The 12,788-nt window shown below is 47.3% G+C and overlaps 1 protein-coding gene and 1 non-coding gene across 5 annotated transcripts in view; both read right to left on the bottom strand.

Moving 5' to 3' along the window:
• Positions 1-3,433: 3,433 nt before the first annotated feature.
• The window catches only part of Srgap3 (SLIT-ROBO Rho GTPase activating protein 3), a 248,236-nt gene continuing 238,881 nt past the window's right edge, over positions 3,434-12,788 (bottom strand). For 3 of the 4 annotated variants that reach the window (XM_058572986.1, XM_046425544.2, XM_058572987.1), the window contains one exon: positions 3,434-8,638. In XM_058572986.1, coding sequence (XP_058428969.1) covers positions 8,225-8,638 — 414 coding nt within the window. In that variant the 3' untranslated portion in view covers positions 3,434-8,224. The remainder of the gene's footprint in view (positions 8,639-12,788) is intronic. The other variant, XM_058572988.1, reaches the window with a different exon arrangement.
• LOC124079892 (U6 spliceosomal RNA) lies at positions 9,402-9,508 on the bottom strand. The gene has a single exon (XR_006847505.1). It is a non-coding gene; the product is annotated as a U6 spliceosomal RNA (small nuclear RNA).

The raw sequence follows: 12,788 nt of genomic DNA, 5'->3' as shown, positions 1-12,788 counted from the left end.
CTCCTCCCTTCACTTCCCTTCACCCTCAGCTCTCTCATCAATCCTGACTTCCACCTTCACTCAGCCCATAAGAGCCCTCTACTTCCTCATCATGTGGACTTTCATCTTCTTCTCCAGTCCAATAGTTTTGTTACTTCTGGGTCAAACTTCCTAAGAAAAGTCATCTATTACCTAAGGGCCATCAGGGGCCTTGTAATCAGCTGCCATCCTTGGCTCAATCCACTGGGCCAGGAAATGGGATGACACAATCCAAACAGCCATCAAAACTCCAAGGGCATGGGGCTGATCCTTTCTGAAAGCACGGTGGTTGTGGCAAAGGATGATTGACAACCTCCCCACCATCCCCACTGTGTTTCTGAAGCCTCTGCCAAAGCATCAAGAAAAGCCTTCAGAGGTGGAGAAAACAGTCAAAATCCCTCCCCCTCCCATTTTATAGTGGAGGAAACTGATGCCCATTCCAGGCAAGGGACTTGCTCCACATCTAATAGCCAGTGAATGGTGGAATTGCAGTTCAAGCTTTCTGGTTCCCCCACTCATCAGATGCCCAACAAGCTGCTCTTCCTGTCCTCAGAGAATGAAGTTGAAGCAGATGAGGAGAAGCAACAGGGACTAACCCAGCAGCATTTTTGCTGCATGGTTGAATGGCCTGGGCCTGCTATGCAGATTGTTTTTTCCAGAGCCAATCCACCCAGTGGAGCAGAGCCTCTTATCAGCCCATGTTCCTAAGGAAATGGAGGTTCCAGGATGTTTTGTTTCTTGGCGAAGCCAATGAGCTGGTACAAGTCAGGGTTTGGATCCACACGGGGTTCCCTCTGAACCCAGAGCCTTTGCACATCCACTAAAGACTGAAGTTCACCAACCCCCACCCCCGGGATGTCGGAATGGTGTGCAGGAGTGGGTGTGCTAGGGGCTGCTGTGGAGGGACTAGTGAGGGCCCAGGGAGCATGGGCTAAGGATCAGGAAATCCAGAGGCCTTTTTTTTTATCCCTCCATCTGTTTCTGAATTTGGGGCAGATCCTACATCTTCTCTGGTCCTCAGCCTCCCTGTTAGATGAACATCCCATTCACCTTCATCTAAGGTGGTTGTCATGACAACCAGACTTCCCAACAACCAGGCTTTTGGGAACCACAGAGTCTGGCTGGCATGAAGGACCAACCCAGAAGGTGGTTCCTAAACTTGATCTTGTAAGCAGGGCAGTAAAAAGGACAGGTCTGGGCTCTGGAATCATCAGTTAGGGAATCCTGGACGTAATCTCCCTAAGCATCAGCAGTTTCCTCCTTGGAAAAAGAGAGATACGAACAGAATATACCTCCACAGGTGCCTGGAAGGATTGGAGGAGGTAAGACATGTGAAGGGCATTGAACTGTTCTCACTTATAGAATGCACTTGATGAATATTAACTTCATTGTTAAGCTAACCTCAGTCCATGGACAAGTACATATTTTTAGTGTATTTGCATAGGCATTTTTCTAACATATGTGTTAGCCCTTTATATGTAACTAACCACCCTAAAATGGAGTGATTAAAAACCATATTTTATTTCTCATTAATCTATAGGATGAAGACAGCTCTTGCAATCTCCTTTGGGCAACTGTTGTTTGCTAATACAAAGTCTGGCTCGGGTTGACATCACCCTTGAAACCAGGCACATTTATCTATTCCATTAAATGTGCTTAGGCACATTTATCTATTCCATTCCCTGGGGCTATGTTAGCTGGGCATCTGTGGTTCATTCAAGGAAAATCAGATCCAAGATTTTTATCCTACTGAGACTGAGGAGATACAGGTAGTGGAAGCTTCTTCTGCCGTTGTGAGCTAACCTGAGGGAAGATACTGCCCCCTTGAGTCCTCAATTCATGCAGAGTTTGAAGCCAGGTCCCACCTGGGTTTTCCAGTTATGTGAAAATCAGCCAACCCCTCCACCTTTTCTTTTTTTGTTTTATTTTGTTTCATTTGATTTTTGGTACTGGGGATTGAACCCAGGGGCACTTTACCACCGAGCCAAATCTCCAACCCTTTTTTTATTTTGAGACAGGGTCTTGCTGAATTGCTGAGGTTGGCCTCCAACTTGTGATCTTCCTGCCTCAGCCTCCCAAGCTGCTGGGACTACAGGTGTTCTTCACCATGGCTTTTGCTTATTTGTCATTTGTAAACAAAAAAAGTCCTAAACAGATGTGCCCAGGAAGTGAATGATCCAGCAATGCCTTGTGCCTGGCAAAGCTGTCAGACAGCTCAAATTTGCTCTTTGTGCCTCTGTGGATTAGAAATACTACTCTATAAATTATTGAGTCAAAATCAATTTCAGACTTCTGAAATTATGATTTTGTGCAATTAGTCTGTATGCAGCTTTGAGAGCTTGAGAGTAGAAGCTGGGTCTCATCCATCTGTGTCCCCATCAGTTCACTTGGGGCAAAACACAAAAATGCTCCATCCTTTCTTGATGAATGAATGAAAGCCTTCTGATTTGGGATTCTCAAATGAGTGCTATTGCTGGGAGGAAATAAACAGACTGTGGAATGCATAGCAAATGTGTGCTTTCAGGAGCAGAGGAGTCTAGAATCAGCAAGAGGCCACCACTGAGCAAGTGAGAGGTTTGGGTAGAAATGACGACAGAGCTGCTTCCGGAAAAAGGCCCCGTTCATTCTCTCCTGCAAAGAGGCCCTCATGTGAAGATCCATCTGCCCAGAAAGGACAGGTCAGGAATCTGCCCTGACTTTACCTTAACTGTGAGATCTGTCACAGGCACACACAACGAGGAACAATAGGATGCATTCGTAAAGAATATGGAGTCCGACAGGACTTCAGAGTTGGACAGATGGGGTTCAAATCAAACTAACTTTGGGCAGGCTGCTTAACCTCTCAGAACCTGTTTCTTCTTCAGCAGAATGGAGTACAATCATGGTACTTAACCCTCAATGGCTATTTTGAGAGTTAAACGAGAAAATGCATGTAAAGGTGTAAACCAGTGCCTGGGACAGAAATAAATGGTCTCCGAACAGAACATACACAGATTGGGGTGGGGGACAAAAAGGTCCCAGAGGCCATAGCACTTACGTTTGGAAAATAAACACTAAAATGTTGTATGTGGCGTGACATTAGAAATCAGTACCCTGTGGTCTCTGGCAATTTGTCATATACTTTTAAAAACACTTTCTGCTGATGACAGCTCCCACTCCCAGTTGGCCTTTGCTTTGACATTTCCAGTTGTTTTCCCAGCAGACCTTCAGTAGTTACCTTCTTCAACTAGCTCTCCATCCAAGTGATCCTTGACCTTCACCTTGTTGGATCTGAACTAAAGGACACTTCAGAGATGGTTACCTGGGGAAACATGCAGACAGAGCAGGCTGGAGAGTAGGAAGGGCCACCCCTCACCACCACCACCAGGACCTCTCCACCCCATCGGATGTGCCTTTCAATAACCACCAGAGCAAGTTTGAGAAAAGTTAAGCTGTTTTATTTCACAGGCTAGCTCCACGTCAAACCAGCAGGCACCATCAGAATACGCAACAGAGGATCCATATCAGACACTCCTAGAGGACGGGCGTTTGGTCACAAGGTAGAGAAACGACACCTGGAAAAGGGCGACACTTTTCATCACGTGGGGACAGGCAACCAGCAATTTCCTAGGGTGGTTTCAATTTGTTTGTTTTTCCTGTCACAATTTGGGGGAGGAAGAAAAACCAAAGGAAACAAAATAGACCAGCCACTCTGAAGCAATCAAAACCAAACCTATTGCCAAACCATGTAAACAGTCACACTGCCGGGACAAGGGCCTGAGCAGAAACTCTAGCCAGGATCGACTTCCGTTGAAGGAAGGCAAAGTGCACGCTGGTTCAAGAATAGCTTTGTTATTTGTCTGGGACAGTTCACACAAAAAGGAGGTGTCAGCAAGGGGCAGCGGTGGCCATTTGGCCAGTCCCAGAGGATGGGACAGCGGGACACTGGCAGATCAACCTCAGAGAGGCCAGGAGGACTCAGACCTGACAGCAAAGTCCCTTCTCTCAGCTCCCCTGGGCAGCTTTGGGTATGTGGGGAATTCTCTACAAGGCTGCTCAGAAGAGAGGAGACCCCAGAGAACCGGGGAAATTGACATGAAACTTCAGCATTAGCTCTGCACAGCAGAAAATCAGCTAAGCAACACCTCGGCTCACCCCTTTCTGACTTCTCCCCCACCACCCAACTCCCTCCCAGCCCAACGGGGCCACCACTGTGGCTGTGAGCCAGCCTGTCTTCCTTCTGGGTTTCTCAGGAGAATGAGGCATTTGTTCTAGTGTGAACCCATCTGGATGTGTGAAAAGTTAGGAGTAGAAGGACTGAAAGGAAGAACCTGTGCACGTTAGTCCTTGTGGTTGCCTATCAGCTGCGCACGCACGGTGAGACAAATGATGACCAGGTCACAAGAAGTCCCCACATCCATGCCTCCTGAATGAGAAAGAAATATACCCACCAAGGCACTCCAGGAGATGCCAGCAGAGAAGGAGGCCCTGCAAAGAGGCCCTTTCCCACACTGGCTCCCCGTTGTGCACCACAAGCCAGTTTGAAGTGTCTGTTTATAAGGCAGATCTCTGAACTGCTGGTTCCAGCCAGTGGCCAAAGAATGGCTCAATTTCCCTGTGTCTCTTCCCACTCCGATTTCTTCATTGAATAGAAACCTTTCGTCCCTTGGGAATCCATTTCTCTCCTGACCCCTGGCCTGGTGACTTCAGAGAAAAGACTCCCGAGTCTCATTCCCAAACCCACAACTCCCTCCAGCTGTGCGCTCTGTCCGGGGTTCAAAAGGCGCTTCGAGGTGAGAAATCGTTAGCACTGAAAACAAGGAAAGGCAAGAATTTTTCATAGAATCCCACAGCTCAGAGCAGCTCTTTTAAGAGGAAAGGGGCAGAAGAGGGTATAGGGAGGGGGCATGGGGTTGGAAGCACGGCTTGTTCTCAATTTTGTCCACGAAAGGTCTCGAGCGGCTGCTGGGCCATGAGGCCCAGGAAACTAGACCAGGAATTAATCGTCTTTGGTCAGTTTTAAATGAACATCTTGCTGGTTCATTCCTGAACATCAGTTCTACATAAAGACAAAAGGCTTGACCTCAGGGTAAGCCATTCCGTGAAGCCAAAAACAAAACGAAACAAAACAACAAAAAAATGCCCGTTATCAACTAGCTGATCAGTACAGCTTTCAATAATGGTGATGAACAGGTAGATAAACACCACTTCCCCTTGTACAATTGGTTATATTGAGGACTACTAACTAGGTTACTACATTACCCCCACACCCACTGTACAGTTAGGTTTCTGGTATTGGTTTTTACATTGATCTATCTACGACTAGGTGCAAAGATTTGGTGAGTGGCATTGGCTAGAATTTAATTGTAGCCTTTTTAAAAAAGTACAGTTTCACATTTTTTAACAGTTACTTTCCAGCATTTAAGCAAATACAGCAATAATATAGTGGACTCCAACAGGCAGGAGCTGAGACGAGATGCCCAGTGGACGTTGCTGGGCTGAGTGATGTGAAGGGAGGCTGAGGCATGCGCAGTGCCGGATGAGGAAAGGGGTGGCAAGGACAGTGTGTTCCCTTGTGTCCTGCAATGGGGCTCTGATCAAGGGGCCAGGTGAGAGGGGCATCATCTGCCATCTGGGTGCCTACTTCCCCATATGTGAACTTGTCATTTTTCCATTGGGGGGAAAAATAGGTGCTTAACAAAAACCTTCAAGTTAAGTCTGGGAAAGGCAGGTCCCTTTTTGGTAAGGAAAAAGGAAGCTGTCAATTCCAGAGAACGATCTACATAGCTTGACTGGTGCTACGTATATCAGGGAATAGATCTGTCTGCTTAAATCTTTGCTTCTCGTCTGGTATTTGTGGCAGAGATTTAAGGTCTGGGAGTATCTCTGGGCTGGAGATGAGAATTCCTACAACTTGGCTGGACGGTACAGAATCCTTGCAAATGAACAACATCCAGTGCCTGACAGAGCCCTACTCTCAGACATCTGTCACCTCTTGGGCAGGTCCCAGCACACCCCCAGGCCTAACTCTCCTACACTGTAAAAGGGGTTGTCTATGTGCACAAAGGCAGAGAGCCTTTCATATCAGGAGCTAAAGGAGAAGGGTTGGGGGCTCTCGGCAAAACAAGGGAGGTCAAATTCATCACTGGCCTCTTCCTGGTACAGCCTTTCTTGATTCCTCCTTCCACAGTGTGGTTTCAAGGCCAGTCCAGAGACAAGGCAGAATGGCTTCCTGTACCCACACATCCAGGTGTCAGAGACTCACTAGGTCTCTCCCGGTGTGTTTACCTTTTCATGTAGGACCACAGGAGAGGGCAAACTTCAACCAATGGGGGGAGATGCTAATGATGATACTGCAAGCTGGCAGGGAAATTCCAGGACCCACTTCTCAAATGCCATTAGGAGCTTTCCAGAAGGTCTGGATGGTTTTAGGGTCTGAAAGACTCACCTTTCTAATGATAATAACAGCAATAGCATCAGTACAGGGCTTTCCAGTTGATTTAGCTTGCTCGCTTATCTTTATCAGCCTCATTTTACGGGGCAGGAAAGCGAGGTTTGGTGAAGTGGAGTGACATGCCCAAAGTCTCACAGCTACTGAGTGCTGGGGACTGGGACTGAAATTTTGGACTTCTGACTCCAAACCCCAGAGGCTGAGAGAAGAGAGAGAAAGCCTGAGAACAATAACGAAAAGACCATTGGTTTGGCATGAGGGGGGAGCAAGTCAAAGTGGTCCATCCCATTAGGATCAGATTTGTGCTCCATTACCCAGAAACAGCCATCTCTAGAAAACAGAGCGATCAGAAGAGGATGTCAAATGGAAGCAGAGAAGAACAACTTGGAAAGCTTTTTTTCAGCCAAGAGGCAAAAGCCTTCCTCCTTATATCTGAAAAACACATTTTCACCTACATTAAATGCTCTGGAGGGAGCAGGGGAAGGGAGGGCAGGAAGTGATCTCACTTGCATAAACTCAACCAACCTATGGTGTTCCCTGGCCCCTCCTGGGCCTCCCTCTGACTGGGGCACCTATAGCTCACGTGCTTCATGCAAGAGGGCAAGACCCGAAGTGTGTCAAGCCCAATGTTATATGAAAATGATGTGACTCAGAAAGCCTCCTTGCCTGTTGAGTTCCAAATCTGACACAGTATAATTAGTAGAACCAGGAAAAGAAAAAATTAAATATTTTGAAGATATAAGTTAAACCTCTATAGTTACCACAGATTTATTCCTACAGCATTTCTAGGATTTGAAGTATTTCACACCACTGTATTATTTTTTTTTTCCTTTTTCCCAACCACATGTAATACTGTGCTACGATGGGGTTTAGGGTCTTGCTGTCCCCTGTTTCTACAATACAAACACAAGGATGCTGTGGTCAGGGATCTTCTTGCCAACTTCCTCCCGTGCCTTTGGGGGGTACAGTTGGCCTTGGGCCTCCGGATGGAAGGGCAGGGTCTCTGGGGTGGACGGAGGGTTTTCTCTGAAGGGTTCCCCGCCTGCTTGGGGTACTGCCTGCCCCACCCTGCCTTTAGGGGCAGACTGTTCTGGAAGGCCACGACTTCTGGAGACAGTGGGAGACTGTTTTTCTGCAGGTGAGTGGTATATTGCTTCATTTGCAGTTACTGTGGGGCCTCTTAAGTTCTCCCAGAGAAGTCCCTGCAAATCCCACCAAATAACTCAGCGGGAGATGTCAGGTGGCATGGGTCTGAGGTAAATCTAAGTTTCATAAAAAGAAAAAGGAGATCCTATATACATTTAACATGTAAGTCCAGATCTAGTATGTATAGAGATGCATAAATATTTATATATACACAGACACACATACATACATGTCTATGCGTATATATATATATATATATATACACACATATACACACACACACATATATACGTATGTAGAGAGGATGTCGAGGATCATTTTCCAGTGACGATATGCGGGAGAAGCCACTTGGCATCTTGCCTCACTTTGGGGAGACACTGAACTCAGGCTCTTGCTGCAGCACTCCCCGGGGTGTCTGTCTGCACACAGGTCTGTGGGATTCGCATGGCCAAGCCTGAGCGCAGTAGCGCCTGGGCCTCTGCTCTCCACAGACACATACTCTCTCCCAGCTGACCCTCCAAGCTCTGCCTCACAAGGCCAGCATCACTGGGAAGCAAGTAGAAGCCACCGAGGCCAGGCTAGGCCATGGCGGGCCACAGTGGGCCGCGCTGGTGCCACCCACCCAGCAGGTCACATGGTGCCCGACTTGTCTGTGGAGCTGTTGGGGAACATCTTCTCCGTGGGCGTCACGGCAGGGCTGCCCACCCCGGAACTGCTGCTGCTGCTGGACCGATGCTGGACCACGGGCCGCACAGGCCGCATCGGGGGCGGACGCAGCTGGGCGCCAGCCAGGCGGGCGGACAGAGCTGGCTTGAAGGTGGTCATCATCTCGGTGGAGGAACTGCTGCTGCGGCGCATGGCGGCATCCGGGTCTCGGATGACGATGGTGTGCAGGGGGCTGGCGGGCTCTGAGCTGATGGGGCCTGGAGGGTTCTTCATGGGCTCCAACGTGTCCAGCACCACATCTGGCGCTTGCTTGACCGTGTTCTGCCTCTCGAGTTCCCGCAACTCGTGGAGAGCCGTGCTCATGGTCTTCTCGATGTCCTGGGGACAGAGAGAGCTCCAGTCAGCACAGAGACTGCAGGCGTCGGGTCCTGGGCTGCTAACCAGCTCGTGGTCCTTCTTGAGGTTCCCACAGGAGCCTCATGGCCTGGGTGGAGAATAAGTCCCCAGGGTATCTTAAAATCAAATGGGAGGATCAATGTGGGTGTCCCATGTATGGGAAGTATATTAGTAAAGGCAGGTCAGACTACCAGAGTCAGCCAGATGCTCTAATTCTGCCTCTGACACTTCCTTGCTGTATGACCCTGGGCAAGTGACCTTACCTCTCTGAGCCTCAGAATCCTCTTCTGCAATTTAGAGATAATTATAATTAATACTAAACCCAGAGTTGATGAGTGTATTAAGTGATATGATCTCTGCAAAGAGCATGACATAACACCTAACACACATAAACACTCAAAAGTAGTAGTGCAACCACAATAGCATTAACACTTGACAGTAAGCACCAACCCAAATCCTTTGTACTCATAAGTCATTTAATCCCCATTCTTACAAGGTAGCAACCACTGTTTCACACATGAGGAAACTGAAGCTCGGACTGGTTAAGTAACTTGCCCAAGATCACACAGCTATTAGTGGCAAAGCCCAAATCTGAACCCAGATAGTCTGACTCCAGAGGCCCTGCCCCAATCATCATTTTTCATTAAAAAAAAAATCCTTCATCACTATTCCAGGTATGGATGTATCAAAACTTCATAAATTTGCACTCCATAAATTTGTACCATTATTTAACTTTTTTTTTTTTTTAAATATGGAACGTTTCACAAATTTGCGTGTCATCCTTGCGCAGGAGCCATGCTAATCTTCTCTGTATAGTTCCAATTTTAGTATATGTACTGCTGAAGCGAGCACATGTGTTATTTTTTTTAATTCAAAAATCATCCTTGACCCAGCAGCCTGGGAGGCTGAGACAGGAGGATTGCGAGTTCAAAATCAGCCTCAGCAACAGTGAGGTACTTAGCAACTCAGTGAGACCCTGTCTCTAAATAAAATACAAAAATGGGCTTGGGATGTGGCTCAGTGGTCAAGTGCCCCTGAGTTCAATCCCCAGTACCAAGGGGGAAAAAAAAGATCATCCTTGCCTATAGAAAAATTACTTGAGGGCTGGGGATGTGGCTCAAGCGATAGCGCGCTCGCCTGGCATGCGTGCGGCCCGGGTTAGATCCTCAGCACCACATACCAACAAAGATGTTGTGTCCGCCGAAAACTAATATTAAAAAAAATTAAAAAATAAATAAAAAATAAAATAACACAATAAAATTGTTAAAAAAAAAAAAAAGAAAAATTACTTGCTATGTAATTCTCGGAAACATTGTAATATTTGAGAGCTTTTCAGGATGGGAGCACTTTGAATGACACAGAGTTGGTCGCCAGCTCAGGCCAGCCTGGCGCCAGTCATCCCAGGTGTTGGCCTCCCCAAGCCAGAGGCAGGGCTGGAGCTGGAGGACAACATGAACCCAGGAGCCTCTGGCCAGGGCACAAAGCCCTGCAGATTTGAATGAAAAGACTGCAGCCACTTGCTGACTCTGTGACCTTGGGCAAGTCTCGGTCACCCTGCACTGGATTTTGTTCATTTGTTAAAAGCCCACACATTCACTGGGAAGATGAAATGAGATGATGGATGTCATGAAGCTCTGTAAACTACCAGACAATGGTTTTCCAACTCCTTTTGGCCCCACTGTCTCTGGGTCACATGATCATTTGCCGGGATGCCTCCATGGCCCACAGGTACCAAAGGAGCTGCAGAGCCAGAACCCGGCCAGAGCATTATGGCTTGGCCATTGAGGACACCATGAGGGGACACTGCTTAAAAGCACCGCTGGCAGGTGCTGTGCACAACCTCAGTGAGGAGGGATGATTATTAAGTCCTGCTTGCTCCTCTGCAAATCCTGAGGCCCATCCTGAAAAACACATAGGAGTCTAGTGAGGCAGTTGGGGCTGGAGCCTGGAGATGTAGCTGACCCCAGGCTTCTGTATTCTCTCCTCTCCCTGGTCTACAGGCAGCCCCTGCCTGCCCAGGCCAAATAACAGGCATCAACTTTTATGTTTCCCACGATATTTTATCCCTTGCCCCAGAACCCCGGCAAATTTAAAAAGGAACAGTTACAGGGATGGGGCTGGGGCTCAGTGGTGGAGCAGTTGCGTAGCATGTGTGAGGCACTGAGTTCGATCCCCAGCACCACATAAAAATAAATAAATAAAATAAAGGTATTGTGTCCATCTACAATTAAATATATATATATATATATATATATATATATATATATATATAATCATATAAATCTAAATCCTAAATACATATTTTATATATATATATATATATATATATATATATATATATATATATATATATAATCAGTTGCAGGAGATTCTCTGTTGGAAGGGAGAGATGGCTATTCTCCCCCTGTTTGCTACCTCCCTACCCTTCAGGGACACTTTCAAGAATTGCTCCAGTGTCCCCAGCTCTGCTGGAATTAAGTTCTCAGTTGCCCTCACTGCTCCCTCTGGTGGCTCTAAAAGGCAAAACTTCAACAAATAAAATGTAATTCTCATCCCTCCACCTCCATCCCTCCTGCTGCCACCACCACTGTACCCTGGCACAGTGAGCCAGAAAGACAGAAAGCTCAGAGAAAGATGAGCCAAGCGGTTTAGGCTGGAGCCTTGCATTAGTCCGACAGATGATGAGCGAGTCTCCAGAGAGGAGCTGCAGAGAGGAACCTGGGATGGGCAGAGCAGGGAAGGCAGCCGCTTTTCACCTCCTCCCAAATGAGACCGTCTCACTTTTGATGACAATGTCACACAGTTCCTAATTGGGTTTCAAATCTAAATCTTAAAGAACATTTTGAGACTAGAAAATTTGGGGTAACCCCATCTAATACTCAGGGTTTTGCATGCCATCCCTCCCCTTCATAGGCTGCAAAGTCAAGGACTCATCAGAGCTGATGCTGAACAGGCTGGTGCCTATCCTGTGTCATCTTAGCTGTTTACAAATTGTTTATTGTGAGCTCCTATTTTACTTCAGTCAGTGAAAAGAGCTCTTGAATTCAGCTATTAGAGTGTGTAGATATCATTGCCCACAGAGAACATGGGCCGCATTTCCCCAAGTGCACTCCTTGGGTTGGGCTTGCAAAATGCTATGTGAATCAAGGGCTGACCACTGGGAGGCTGAGGCAGGAGATCACAAGCTCAAGGCCATCCTGAGCAACTTAGCAACACCCTGCCTCAAAATAAAAAGGGCTGAAGATGTAGCTTAGTATCAGAGCATCCCTGGCTTCTATCCCCAGTACTGAAAATAAATGAACAAATAAATAAATGAAGGTAAAAGAAGTCTGGGAGGTGGGGTGTGCCCTGTTCCCTTTGTGGGATATTCACATCACCTGGACATTATTTTATGTTGCTGAGAAATCTTGGCTTCTCTAAGCCTTATGACTTTATCAGACCCACATCCTCCAACTGCACCACAGAGTACTGCCCCATCCCACTGACATCCCATGGAACCTGTCTGTGGTGGGACCCACTTTTAGAAACTGGGCCCTAGACTGCATTGGACTCTTTATGTAAAGGGCTCTGGGCCAGGTAGTTGTCTACCCCTACTGTGACTGAGAGAGCTTCCAACCTGTATAGTGTCCAGATGATGGTTGGGGGCTGGGGATGTTTCCCAAGAGGACGGCCAGCCTTGGAGGATGGAGAAGCAACAAATTTCTTGGCTCTTCTGCTTGACTCATGCCAAGGCACCAGTCCCAGGGATGCCATGGGAGTGGGCATTTGGGCATGGCCCAAGCCAGACCCTGGGGCTGTGGACAGGAGTTCCAGTGGCTGGGTGTCTTGTTTGTGTTGGGTATTACCTTGGAATCTTCCCTGAACTCCACTCAGGGTACAGGTCAACAAGCTCACTGGCATTTCAAGGCTGTGTGCATCTCCTGGTTGCAAGCTCTCCCTTCCCCCTCTCTAAATCACAATCTCCATGTGAGCAGGGCCAAAGTCTATTTCAGCTCTTCACTGTACTTTCAATGCCTAGCATAGCATAATAGATGCTCAATTGATATTTGTCAATAAATGAATAAAGGAATGAATGACAGATGGATGGATGGAAGGATGACGGGATGGATGGATGAACTCAGCCATATCATCT

The sequence above is a fragment of the Marmota monax genome, unplaced genomic scaffold (assembly GCF_021218885.2).
Source record: "Marmota monax isolate L192 unplaced genomic scaffold, Marmota_monax_Labrador192_F-V1.1 WCK01_AAM20220418_F8-fsc00028, whole genome shotgun sequence".
In the NCBI taxonomy this organism is placed as follows: Eukaryota; Metazoa; Chordata; class Mammalia; order Rodentia; family Sciuridae; genus Marmota; species Marmota monax.
Note: the sequence above shows the minus strand (reverse complement) of the source record. Positions and strands in the feature narration are given on the sequence as shown.